The following is a 13,782-nucleotide window of genomic DNA, read 5'->3' on the forward strand; positions in this document are numbered from 1 at the left end:
GTACTTCTGCCTCCACAGCATTCCCGCATAGTGACAATTCTGCATTCCCTGTGTTGCAAAACTCTCGTAGGCTGTGTCTGGAGGCGAAGATGGAGATGAGGACAACCTCTCACTTGTGAAACAGTCAACAAGAAGCTGAATACATCAGTAGAACTCTAGAGATGGGCCTTTTATTCAGTCCTTGAGCATTTCCCCTCCAATTTCCGTTTCTTTTTCCAAATAACTCTGCCAATACTTACTACTCGGGGGGGGGGGGGCTGGGTGCGTATGTGGGCTTCACATTTTCAGCAATATTTAGCAATGGTGAGTCCCTCAATGCTTGGGTACATAATATTTTTAAAAGACCCAGTGCTTCAAAAAGACACGGAGCTCTTCTTGCCCGCCCTGCAGCGTTTGGGGAGGGCGCAGTGCGGGGCGATGCCCGGCAGTGCCCGGCGGTGCCCGGGTGGGCGGGGGTGGACTCTCCTGCCGGGAAGGTGTCGGTGACCGCCCCTCGCCCGCCCCCCGCCTTCACCCCGGCCCTGCTGCCGCTCCGCCCCGGGGCAGGCAGGGCTCGGGGCGGGCTCTGCTCCCCGGCGGCGGGGGAGAGGGTGAAGGGGGCTGCAACTTCGGGAAGATGAATATGAAGAGCCAAGATGTATTGCTGGATTTGGAGGAGGAAGAGGAGGAGGAAGATGATGATGATGGGGATATCGGTGAGTAGCGAGCAGGAGCGGGGTGGGTCGCGGCGGGACAGCGGGTTCACCCTGTAGCTCGGCGGAGGCTACAGCCCTGGAGATCCCTGGTGCTGCCGGCGCCGCACCGGGGCTGTGGCCGCCGGGGGCCGGAGGGACCGGCAGGCAGGGCGCCCACACCGCCTCTCATCTCCTTCTGCTACAACTACTGATGGTTTTTCCGTGTAAAATACGGGATGTCTGTCCGTGCTGGCGGTGTGTGCTAGGTGTGGCTGCCTCATGGAGCGGCGTGGCGATGGTCCTGCTTCCATAGCATCGGCAAGGCTCAGTAGGCAGAGAAGCACCGCAAACTTTACTTGCTCCTTTCCCTCTCCCTGGAGGGAAACGCGTGAGAGGGGACAGAAGCAGCGCTTTGCAGTAGGTGCGATACTGAAGGTCTTTGCTGTAGTAGGGATCTCCCATCACAGGCACAACCCGTGCCCCCGTGCCTTGATCCTTGGGAAAATGCGAAGTATTCGATCGCCTCCGCACGCCCCGGTGAGTCCCGTTTCTCCCCGCGTGCCTTAGCGTGATAGCCGAGCAGAAGAGGAGGATAATCACAGAATGTTTTGGGTTGGAGTGACCTTCAAAATCATCTAGTTGCAACCCCCCTCCCACTAGATTAAGCTGCTCAGAGCACCATCCAACCTGGTCTTGAACACTTCCACGAATGAGGCATTCACAACTTCTCTGTTGCCTCACCACCTTCATAGTAAAGAATTTCAGAATTTCTTCCTAATATCTAAACCTACTCTCCTTCAGGGACATCACCCCATCCCATACAAACAAATAAATAAAAATAAAATAAAATAAAATAAAAAGTAAGGGGAAAATTGGCAAAGCAGAGAGAAATTGGCAAAGTACGATTTTGCTGGGGGAAAAAAAAGCATCTTCTGTCTGCCAGAAAAGCAGACAGTAAAATGGACAGAGAGTTTTAAATTCAAAGTGTGTGTCAGTCTTGTTCCAGCATCAGCAGCCCAGGACAATGACATTGTATTTACTGTGTGAATGAATTTTGTTAAATTATTTCCAGAAAACAGCCCAAAAGGGGTTGATTCTCAGCTAGTTCAGACAGAAGGGGTCTATTCATTTCACTGAAGACACACAGATTTACTTCAGTTCAGAACCTGTTTTCAGCTGCAGTAGCCAAGATATTCTAAAGTCTTATTTCTGGTTAACTTGTTAAAATGGATCTAACAAATAAGGAATGCAGGCAAATGTCAATTAGACAAGCAAGTAGAAGCTAGATCTGTATATGTAAATTTTATCAAGTAAAAAGGGTTCCTGCTTATTGTTCAAAAGGTTTTCACTGAGAAGTGCATAATTTTGATGATTTTTAATACTGGGACTGAATTTCTGCATTTGTAAAAAATATTAGTGACATTGACTCTCTCTGATACTCTTATTGCCTCTAAATACTAATGCTTAATAATGGCAAATACAGCCTGCCTCATTTTTCAGTTAGCTCACTCCAAAAGTGTATAAAGTTTGAGCCTCGCCCTATGTCTGTGGAAATCAGGGAATATCTTTCCTCCAACATTACTAGCCTTTGTTTCAGATGGGAGTATCCCTTGATTTACAGTAACAGTCCAAAGACAAATTCAATTTTCCATATGAAGAGAGGCAGAGATATTGTTTGACTCCACTCCCCAAATTAAAGGGTGGATCAGCACTGCAATGCATTAATCGACAGATGCCTTTTCCTTCCATTCTTCACCCCAGAGAACAACTAAATTGTTCCCTAGTCATGACTCTCTATCCAACTTGGGATTAGTTCAGCTCCCAGAGCCAGGAGATCATGAGCTGCATATTCAGCTTGCAGGATACAACAGTTTGGAACAACTCATGCTATGTGGCAAAATTGACTAAAAATTGGGAAGTGGTGATTTCATGAGTTGTTATGCAAAGCCTGTTACACAGCACTCGGCACTGTCACATTTGCCACTCTGCCTTGCAAAATGCATGTGTAACCATCTCAGGGTTTTAATGTTATGTATAATTACAAGAGAGCTATTTTATTAGTCTGATAAACTTGTAAATCATCTGCCTATCTCCAGTTTTATTGTATCACTTGCATATGCATTTTTCCCAAGGACGGTATCCCTGCTTCAGCAAAAAAGCAGGATTTCTGAACTCTTTCCAGTTCTATTCAAGATCCATTCAAAGTGTTAAAAGCTCATCAGAAAAGCTTTATCATGGAATATCAAAGTTTGTAGCCATGTCACATAAAGGGAGTGGTCTGTCTCATATTGGCATACTACTGGTTTTGGTTATCCACGCTGATGACTAGCAAACCGCTCACATCAGGAGCAGGCTTAGGCTTATTTGGGTCAGAGTTGTGCTTAGGGAAAAGAGTCCTGTCATAAGATTAGGCTTTTTGACAAGTTGAAACCTTTTTATCCAATGCTTAAATAAGATGGGCAACTTTTTCTTTTGGAGTCAGACTGTTGTCAAGATGATTGTTACATCAGTGACATCAATTTGTGTCTGAGGTATCTTGTTACCAGGCAGAAATGGTGGGAAAGACATTGACCTGCAATTGCCACAGCATTTAAAATTCTCCAAACTCCTTATTTTCTGCCTAGAAACCGTCAGGCAGTTCCATGAATTGTAAAGTTTTTCTCTCCCTGGTGCCAAGCCTCATACCATTGGTTTTCTTGTGTTTGAGGATTTACAGAATAACTGAGTGCACTTTCCAGAAAAATTAACTTATGCAGACAATATCCAGAGGCATCCATCATGACTAACCAGCCTGCAAGAAATGCTTTTGTCTTCACTGGGATATGTTAGTAACTGTTGTCTTGGTTTTACTCAAATGTATATCCTAGTTGTTCCCTGAGCCTTGAGTGTATAGCATCTTCTCATCTTTTGATACTGCTGCAGTAATGGTCAGGCCATGCTTTACAGATGATTGTGAAAAGGATGTTCATACGTCAACCTTTTTCTTGTCACACAATGTAGATACTGTGCTGATGAAGATTCCAGCTCTTCTTTCTGAAAGGGCTTTCATGCTATCGTTCAGGATATGTTTTTACCAATCACAGTATGAAAAAACATACAACAGTACTAGCTTATTCAGGCATCATTTATTGTGGAGTTGCAGCCTAAAATAACCAGTTTTTTGCATCCCCCTGTACAACTGGAACCCTGCCCTAAGGGATGATGTGCTAATCCAAATGATGTAGAGCTGGCATAGCTGTTCTTCACCTCATTACTTTTGTTCACTGCTCTGTTCTCTGGTTGTTTCTTCATGGCATATGCTGAATTTAGTCATGCTGCCTGCCTAGAGCTCTGATTTTTTTCCTCTTCAATTACTTAATTAACTTGCTTCTTGTATGACCCTACAAATATTATTGATATCATATACTGTACTCCAGTATGAATGTACAGCATATGAACAATTATCTTCAAATTACTCCAGTTTGCCTTTGTGATGCTGTGAAATGGTCAGTTCTCTACGGAAGTCTGGAATGCAATGGAAAGTTGTAATAGTTAAATGTTTTATTTGAGAAGTGTGGCTTTGTCCTCCAATTTATTAAGTGTAATCCCCATCCTGTGGGAAATTTGAAAGGTTCTGCTTGGCAGTAGGTGCAGAGACCAAATCTAATACTTTTATAATGTGCAAGGCTTTATAAGAAGATTCTTTAAAAAACTGTGGTTCTGTTTCTGAAAGGACACTATCTTCCTTTTCAATCTATCTGCAGTAATGAGTAAAACTGCCCCAGTCCACTCTTTTCACACCTGGTTTTCTTCTCTGTTGCTTCTCAGTCTTGTAATCAACCTAAAAATGACCAGGGCACATTGCAGTCCCTTGTTGTGCTGAAGATGTGTGTGGGATGGGAATACTGATGAGCTGAGAATCAAGAATTTCTGCTCCCTTTGTTCTGTTTGTGAGAGTGTTCTTGTGGACTTATATCTAGGAGATGAGGAACAGGAACAAGCAGGAGTGTAGACACATGGTCTCCTTTATTATGGCAGTGAGAGACTCTTCATGGGGAATTGGAACTGGTACAGGTTTAGGAAATACTGACGACCTTTAATAGCATTCAGCATTTAAACTAGTTTTAATGCCTTCATGTCCTTCCTCTTATATCTGTTATCCTACATATATCTTTTACCCTAGTTTACCTACATTTCTTCCTCTCTTCATATTTCAGTAATTTTATCTCCTGAATTTCTGCCCGCTTCATTTTCACAGAATCCAAGCCTCAGAGGAGTACACAATCCAACCTTGACATCAATCTTGTCACCAAGTATGGTTGCATTTGAAAGTACTACTGGTACCACTCACTTTTTAAATGTGATCTAATGATTTTTCTACAAAACTACTAAAAAATGAATAGTGAGTATAAAAATATTTAACTACAATATAATTACCAGTTTGCAGCTATTTATAATTCATAAATTATGAAGGAGATCAGAGAATCAGGCAGGAATTTAGGAAATTTACAGCCTATGTACTTAAAACAAATGTACCCAATTTTCACCTATTTTAAGGGTTGTTTACCACGACTGAGTCCCCAGTTGTCCATAAGAAACTTCCTGTACTTTGAAAGTATTCTTTGTTCCTGTATTTGAAATTTAGCTGTACTGAATATATGAACCCAGTTTATACATAAGTGTAAGATAAGTATAGATAGATATATATATAGATAGATATCTATATATCTATAGATATAGATATATAGATATAGATATATATAGATAAGTGTAAGATGAGTATAGATAAGCTGTAAGAGGACTTGTTATCTGCTACAGTATCAACTTGTGTTATTTGCACATCTTTAATATTAATAGTTCTGTTTCTTTTCTGTTTATAAGCAATAAATTTTATGTTGGATATTTATCACAAGTTATTCCTTGAAATTTTTCCACTATTTATGCAACCCACAAGTTCCTTTAAAAGGAAAAATACTCTGTACACACTTATGCTCAAAAACTTCAATTTTTTATAATGACTTTTCAACCATGTTCATTTGTAAAAAAGAAAACTTATTAAAATCAATATGTAGGAAACAACCAGACTTTTGCTACATGGTACAGGACTCCAGCAGTGTTATGGTTACTGAAAGTAATGCAATCAAAAACTCACAAAAAATGCCCTAATACCAGCTGATTTGCATTTTATGCAGTATGTTATATTGCAGATAGAGAGCTTGAATTTCAGGAGACCAGAGACATGGAAGGGGAGATGTACACACACCATAACAGACGTGTTTCTATGCAAAGGGACCTTTCAAAAGTAATTAGAGAAGGATTATTAATAATATCGGATACTATATGCTTGGGAAAATCACAGAAACACAGAACGGGTGAGATTGGAAGGGACCACAGAGGGTCATCTGGTCCACCCTCCCTGCTCAAGCAGGGTCATCCTAGAGCACATGACATAGGATTGTGCCCAGACGGCTCTTGAATACCTCTGGGAAGGGAGACCCCACAACCTCCCTGGGCAATCAATTCCAGTGTACAGTCATCCACACAGTAAAGAAATTGTTCCTCCTGTCACCTTTTGTCCTATTGCTTGGCGCCATCCTTTTGACACCCTCCCTTATACTTACGGACATTGATGAGGTCCCTTTCAGTTGTATCTTCTGGCAGTTGAACAGGCCCAAATCTGTCTTTCCATGTTAAGACAGAGACTCCAGTCCCATAATTATCTTTGTTGCCCTCTGCTGGACCCACTCCAGGAGTTCCATGTCTCTCTTGTACTGGGGAGCCCAGAACTGGACACAGCACTCCAGATGTGGCCTCACTAGGGCAGAGGACAGGGGCAGGATCACCTCCCTTGACCTGTTGGCAATACTCTTCCTAATCCACCTTGACCTTCTTGGCCACAGGGGCACACTGCTGGCTCATGGACAGCTTGCTGTCCACTGGAACCCCTAGGTCCTTCTCTGCTGAGCTGCTTTCCAACAGGTCAGTCCCCAGCCTGTCCTGGTGCCCAGGGTTGTTCCTTCCCAGGTGCAGGACCCTGCATTTGCTGTTGCTGAATTTCAGACAGTTCTTCTCTGCCCATCTCTCCAAACAGAGAAGATGTTCCTTCCTTCTGAAGGGCTGCACAGCACTCTGGGGTATAGGCCACTCCTCCAGCTTTGTGTTGTTGACAAAGTTGTTATCATGTGTGTCATTCAATAAAGTTGTTATCATTTAAATCACCTCATCCTAGCATTTCTTGGTACCTGCAATTTCCTAGGAACTGGTGGGTTGCATGCTGTGGAATTAAGGTCTAGCTTGCCACTAGACATGTTGCAAACCCTGAAGGCGATCTGATACTAAAATGGGTGTTTTCTGCTGTGGTGGAAAACCCTAGACACAAACACAAGAGTATGTTTGTATGAGAGCAATTCTATGGCATAAATCAGTCTTGTACCTCCCCAAAAAAGTAAAATCTAGGCTTAGTGTGAGTAGAGATGGAGCAGTTTTACCTCTGAAGAGGGTATGTTCATCTGCTGCAGTGGCCGTGGGGAGAGACTGCTAGGACATTGCTACCATTTGGTGTAATGGTTCAAGTCTGATGGATCTGGCAGTTGAAATGAAAACTCTAGTCTGTTGTGTTACAAACACGTCAAGCAGCACAAATTGGCTTGGTTATCAAAAGAAGTATTCCACCCCTACAACCACCTCACAGTGGTAGCCTAAGTCTTTGTGGCATTTTGGCCTTATTTTTCTTTGGGGTGTATCAGTGTCAGCATGGTAGGAATGCAAAGCTGTAAAGAAGGACACTCTACACTTTATTTTCTTATTGCTGGCATCTGTGGGAAATGAAAACTGGCAGTCTTGTGAATTGTCATGAAACAATAGATTGTGTCTGCTAGTCAGTCTAAGAATGTAAACATCTGAGCACAGAATCTTTTGTTTTATCCACCCCTCACACTTTATTCAGGCATCCCACATCTTTCTGAAGGCTTTGTGGCTGGAGTGTCTTATCCTTACTTTCCAAGAAAATACACAGACATCTGAAATATAATTTTGCTTGATTCAGTGGAATTACTTTCCTTTTACTTACCCTATACTCAAGCATTTGATAACTGCAGCAGATATGTAGGCCTTGAGAAGTGAGCTCCTGAAGCAATGCTAGGGCTAATTGAAAACAAAAGTTCTCAACCTCAAGATGGCCTGATTCAATATTTGAGCAGTTCTGTTTCCTCTGAAAGATGCAGAATCATGCCCCAATATCATTATGTACACAAGAGATCCCCTCCCCAAGGACATCAAGAATCGTAGAATCATAGAATCAACCAGGTTGGAAAAGTCCAACTCCTGATCCAATACCACCGTGGTTACAAGACCATGGTACCAATTGCCACATCCAATCTCATCTTAAAAACCTCCAGGGACCACCTCCCTGGGCAGCCCATTCCAGTGTCTCATTATTTTCTCTGTAAAAAATTTCTTTCTTATATCCAACCTAAACCTCCCCTGGCACAGCGTAAGACTGTAAGAGACATACCCAGGCCCCGTGTTTGTGTATACATGGTTTCATACCCCGTGTCTGAGAGGATAACTCACCCAGCACAGTTGTTGGTTTATTAGGGTTGGGCTGCTGAGTGGCAAAGGGTAGGGAAAGGAGAAGACTTTCATTACCATAAGGCAGCCCTGCACATATTCTTCCATTGCAGGATATCATTGATCGGGACTATAATCCTTTGTTCCCATTCCTATCCTGCATCCTCGTCAGAGCAGCTTCCTTCTTCACTAGCCTTTTCGTTCCAAACCTTATCAATACAGATAGTCCATCTCCTGTGCAGCAAATGACCTATTGAAAGGCATAACATTACTGAAAGTAAAATAGGCAGGGCCCAAATAGCTTTGCTAATGAAAATAGATATTATTAATAAAATGTGTGTGTTATGTTTTGATAAGGTAAGATTCATACCAGCACAAATCTTCTTAGCAGGAAGAATGAGGAAGACCAAATGGTTTTGGAAAGAGATTACATTTAAACACCTTTAATGAATACCAAATTGAGATTGGAAAATTAATAAAATATATTAAAACAGAAACTGAACTTTAAGAAGTGTATTTACAAGTCTACTGGAGCATAAACATTCTTTAATTGATTTTGTGCCTCATGGTGGAAACAGCAGCTTAGTTTCAAAATATTGTATAAAGGCTGAATAAGATTTAGCCCTTCAATTAAGTGTTTACATTAAATAATTTCTAACTAAACCACTATTCATCAATATTCTTTAGACACAATTGAACATGGAAGTTTGTGAGAACTGCCATGAGTAGCATATTTTGCTTTGCTTTTATAGTTTCCCTTCATTTCATTTTTTGATGATGGATTTCCCCTGGCCCCATTAAACTGGTTAGTCAGGTTCTCCAGCATTTTTTAGATGTGACTTGTTGTGGGACAGTAAATATTTGCATAGGAGACTGCTTACAGTACAGTCGTCAGAACCAGCTGCTGCACCAGTGTTCTTCTGCAGGAAACAGCCACCACCTCTTTGAGAAATTACAGTCAGATAAGGAATCTTGACTCTGTAGGGAAGAGTAGGATCAAGCAGCACTTGTGTTGAGATGCCCTGCACCTCCTCTGCTGTGACGATGCTGTAGGACTTGTGTCAGGAGCAGGGGATGAGATTAGTGACTTCTCAGTGGGCGAAATATTGTGGATTCTTTCCTTCCTTTGTGGGAGGAATAGTAACAAAAAAATGTCATCTGGATTGCAGATCAGGTTGGGAAGTATGAGAAGTGATTATAAAATATTGGCAGTGTAGCTACACTGCTAAAGATGCTGGGAACTAATATTAGTAATCCAAGGGCGTGCTGGCGCAGTGGAGGAGTTGAAGAGCCATATCCTCTCTGTGGAGAAGTTGGAGTCTGTTGCTGTCAGTGGAGGAAGCCTGAGATAAGTATAAAAGACTTGAACTTAGATCAGTGAAGAGACTCACATAGCACAAAGCAGGATCTTGACTGGAGTGTATGGTAAAATAAGTGTTGAAGAGATGGGAAGGGTAAGGAAATGGAAGTGAAGGCGAACCACCTGTTGATATCTGGGTACAGACTAAGAAAGTAAGTAATCAAAAGTGAAAGAGAAGGAACTCTTGGCAGTATTCATAAGGGCAGAGCTGGCCAGTGCAGCTGTTAGGAAGAAATTCTTTATTGTGAGGGTGATGAGGTACTGGAACAGGTTGCCCGGAGAAGTTGTGGATGCCCCATCCCTGGAGGTGTTTAAGGCCAGGTTGGATGGAGCTCTGAACAACCTGGTCCAATGGAAGGTGCCTCTGCTCGCAGACGGGTGTTGGAACTAGGTGATGTTTAAGGTCCCTTCCAACCCAGGCCATTCTGCAATTCTATGATTCTGTGATTCTGTTCACCTATTTATCTGATCAGGAACTCAGTAAGCAGTGGCATAAAGTTTCTTCCAGTTGAGTTTATCAGGAAAATAAGCTATAGCAAGGGACTAAGGTAATATAGCTGTGGCTGAATTGAAAAAATAAATCTGTGGCATTTTCAGGCATATTTTTAATATATATTAAAAATTACATTGTGTTCATAAGTAATTTATCCAGCAGGAAGAAAATTCCATTTTTCTTCCATTAATTATTTACCAAAAAAATTGTACTGCTCTAGGTTTGGCACTGCAGTTAGAGATAGTAACAAACCTAAGTTGATAATCCAGAGGTCTCTAGCATTGCCAGAGAGTTTTATTAGTTTGTGTGCAATATTAGTAAAATTATTAGTGTTCTTTTTCTATGTGTTTTTTCCTTAAGTAACCTAATGGAGTTTTTATAGGCATTTATGAACAAGAATGAGGTCAAGTAATGTACACTTTACCCTTGTGAGCAGTCCCTTTGACTAGAGTGGGAATAGCATTATTTTTGTAAATGCTGTTCATAGTAGAAAATGCAGAATTAGTCCCTAATGAAAGAAATATCTCTATTAAATCTTTCATCATCTCTGCATATACTGATTTATTCTAGGAAAAATAATTAAATCCATTCAATTATTCTGCTGTCTATAAAATACAAGAAAGAATTTGCACCAAAGCACAATTTAATCTATAAACTGATGGCAGTACTTCAGATAAACAGCCCAGCAAAAACTGCTACAATATTTTGTAAGACTTAAACATGTAATATATTACTAAAAAACAAAACAAAACAAAAATAGGAAAGAAGTTAATATGACCCAAAGAATAAAAGACTCAGTACTGGACCACTGTTTTTTAAACTGTTCCTTGCTGATAACCAAGGGAGTAGAGAAAAAGCTTCCTGGGCAATGCAGTCCTGCCAAGTAGAACTCCAGATGTTTTTGTAATTTTACTGGAGTTTACAAGAAGAGCAAAGCTCTGTTTTAGACCTTTTATGCACAGAAGAAGGTGGTTTTAGGTAGAAGTTGATTGTTAAGCTGCAACTGTTAGAAGTAAAATCTGAAGAGTCCTTCAATTGCCAAAACTGCTTCGTTTTCCTGATTAGGAAACAAAAGTACAGTTTGTTTATAAACTCTGGGTCCAGCACCTGGAATGCTTACAGGCAGGAGTCTTTGCACCTACACACACAAAATAGTAAAAAAAAATGCCTGTAGGTTTTGGCTTTAAGCTTAGTATTTTCATTGTCAAAGCAATTAAAAATATCTTTTTAGGACCCTCCTGTAAACACACTGAATAACAGCTGAATATAGGAAGTACTTTAAAGTAAACATGCTGAGAAACTCATTACAGAAATTCAAATATATCTCCTTTGAGACATGTAAATTTAATAGCAATGGGTATAATTTTATAAATATATTTCAAACTTAAGATTTCTAATTAGATAGCTCATTGATCCATAGGCATTGAAGTCTAACCAAACAGCCATCTGCAATTACAATTGGGTTGATCACTTCAGTTCCCAACGAAAAGGCTCCATAACTGCCTGGAGGCTTGGCATTTGTGAGGAACACCAAGGGATCAGCTTGGTTGCTAAAAAACCTGTATTTGTAGCTTGGGGCAACTGCTATGTGTGGGCTACCCTCCTGTAAAACACATGTAAGGCAGGGTATGCTCATTCGCCCTGTAATGGAACAGTAATTTTGACAGTATGCTCAAGGTTGAGCTTGGCAAGTCTGTCTCATGACAAAAGCAGAAGTGGTTTGTCTGCTTTATGTTTCCTACCTAAGAACAGCTGATTTGTGTTAGTTGATCTGGGATAAAAAACAAACAGAAAAAAAATCACTTTATTTTAGGCAGTGAAGAAAATACCTTCCAATTCAAGAAGGCACTCGGGGTTCTTCGGCACTGGAGCAGGTATAAAACAGCTTATCAGACTTTTGACTAGAGATCTAACTCTACAGTCCCCTCAAAATGTTACGCCACAGTCTTGCAGAAAGTCAGTCTTCAGAGATCTACATGTTTATCAGGCCAGGTTCCAGTCAGGCATGAGACCGAGGCAGGGGAGGGAGAGTGTTCACACAAGAATAATAAACAGCTTGTGCTGCTTCTTGGTTTTACCCTTTGTACTTAAAATATCAGCAATGCTGTGGTTTACAGAGCTGATTTAGGTCATATCTCACCAACTTGCCTGAAATTTCTCAGACAAAAATCATAAAACCAATGGTGTTTTATGAAGTTTCTGCCCAAGTACTGCTTGTGATAGCTCTTACATTGCCACAGTCTCACATACTTGTTTCAGTCCATGGCAGGAATCCTGATTTTTACAGGATTACCTGCAGCTTGATCCTGTAGTCCTCACACATCACCGTAAAATTCTGAGGTACCAGGCTGCATCTGCTTTCTATGCACCAGTCTGTGTAGGCACATAGTACAAACCAAAAGTGACACAAACATGAGAAAGATCCTTTCCAAGTGAGTGGAACTGGTAGCATCCATGAAGTTATTTAAGAGTGTAAGTGTTGCAATTTCAGTCCCCAGAGACTGGGACTTGCTTTTCCGAGTGAACTTCTGAGTTTTTTTCAGTGTAGGGTTTTTTTTTCAATTGTTTATTTTCCAAAGCTATTCATGATGAAAGCGCAAATATCTGTCTAAACAATAATACTCTATCAGTTGTGCTTGGTGTATCCTTGTCTTTGTTTTTGTTCGTTTTCTCTGAATGGAGGAGAGTTTAATTAAATGCTTTGGGAATAGATGTTTATCCTGAGCTCTAGGAACTAATGTGTCCATCAGAAGAGCTTCTGTATCTCTCTCTGTGTACAGTTCACTGAACAAACCCATTAACCATTCTTCTCATCAGGATGTTCCTTATGAACACCTTGCATGCAAAAATAAACACCAGAGAAGTCCTAATTACTTTCATGATGAATCTTTCAGTTCTTTTCCATATCCTTCATTATTTTCTTTGCAGTTTTATTATGTCATCTTTAGGGCCAGTCATTCTCTTGACCTTTGGAATGTCAAGTTTGAGTTCATATGAACAGGTCTGGCTTATGCAGAAGAGAAATGTCACTGAGAAGTGGCATAAGGTGCTCCTCAGGTCCAGAGTGCAAGGCTGAAGTGCCAGCCTGCAGCAAGCAGGAACAGAGGAGTCGTTCAGTGATTTCATGTTTCTGTATTGCTCCAGTCTGCAGACACTAAACTAAATGAAAATCTGGAAATGAAATCTTCTGGCTTTTGTTCCAGGGATCAGACTGGATGACCTCACCAGTATCTTCTTGTCTTACACTCTGAGAGCTGTATTCAAACATTTCAAAAGGTCATTCTTCTTACCTTGGACACCAAAAAAAAAAGGAATCTGCAGTAAATTCACTGTTGTCTCCTCTTAAAAAAAACAGAACAAAACTCAGCATAGCCAATATCAAGGGTCCTAGCCTCCTAACAGCCCATCATACTTGCATTTTCCTACTTTTATAATGAGATGTGTAAGCAGTCTTACCTCAGCTTAAATGAAAAACAGCTCTGTAGAGGTTGCTTGTTGATCTTGGTTTTTTTCATTGGAAAACCGAATTTTTACATCTCCTCAATTCCACAATTTTGAAGAAATGTATTAGAATCTCAGTGAAAATGGGTTTGCAAAGTGATATTGCTGGGTTGCTCAGAACTGGTTGTACTCTCATGAAGATCTGTAATGTTGTACAAAATGAGCAAACCCTGTGATTGTTCCTCTGTTACTGCCATCTGGTATGG

The 13,782-nt window shown here is 41.0% G+C and overlaps 1 protein-coding gene across 7 annotated transcripts in view; it reads left to right on the forward strand.

Moving 5' to 3' along the window:
* The first annotated feature begins 578 nt into the window (after positions 1-578).
* ANO6 (anoctamin 6) overlaps positions 579-13,782 on the forward strand; it is a 132,033-nt gene continuing 118,829 nt past the window's right edge. For 5 of the 7 annotated variants that reach the window (XM_050325434.1, XM_050325436.1, XM_050325437.1 and 2 more), the window contains exon 1: positions 579-695. In XM_050325434.1, coding sequence (XP_050181391.1) covers positions 617-695 — 79 coding nt within the window. In that variant the 5' untranslated portion in view covers positions 579-616. The remainder of the gene's footprint in view (positions 696-13,782) is intronic. The other 2 variants (XM_050325433.1, XM_050325438.1) reach the window with 1 other exon arrangement.

This window comes from Myiozetetes cayanensis, unplaced genomic scaffold (genome assembly GCF_022539395.1).
Source record: "Myiozetetes cayanensis isolate MyiCay16 unplaced genomic scaffold, myiCay2020 scf3, whole genome shotgun sequence".
NCBI lineage: Eukaryota > Metazoa > Chordata > Aves > Passeriformes > Tyrannidae > Myiozetetes > Myiozetetes cayanensis.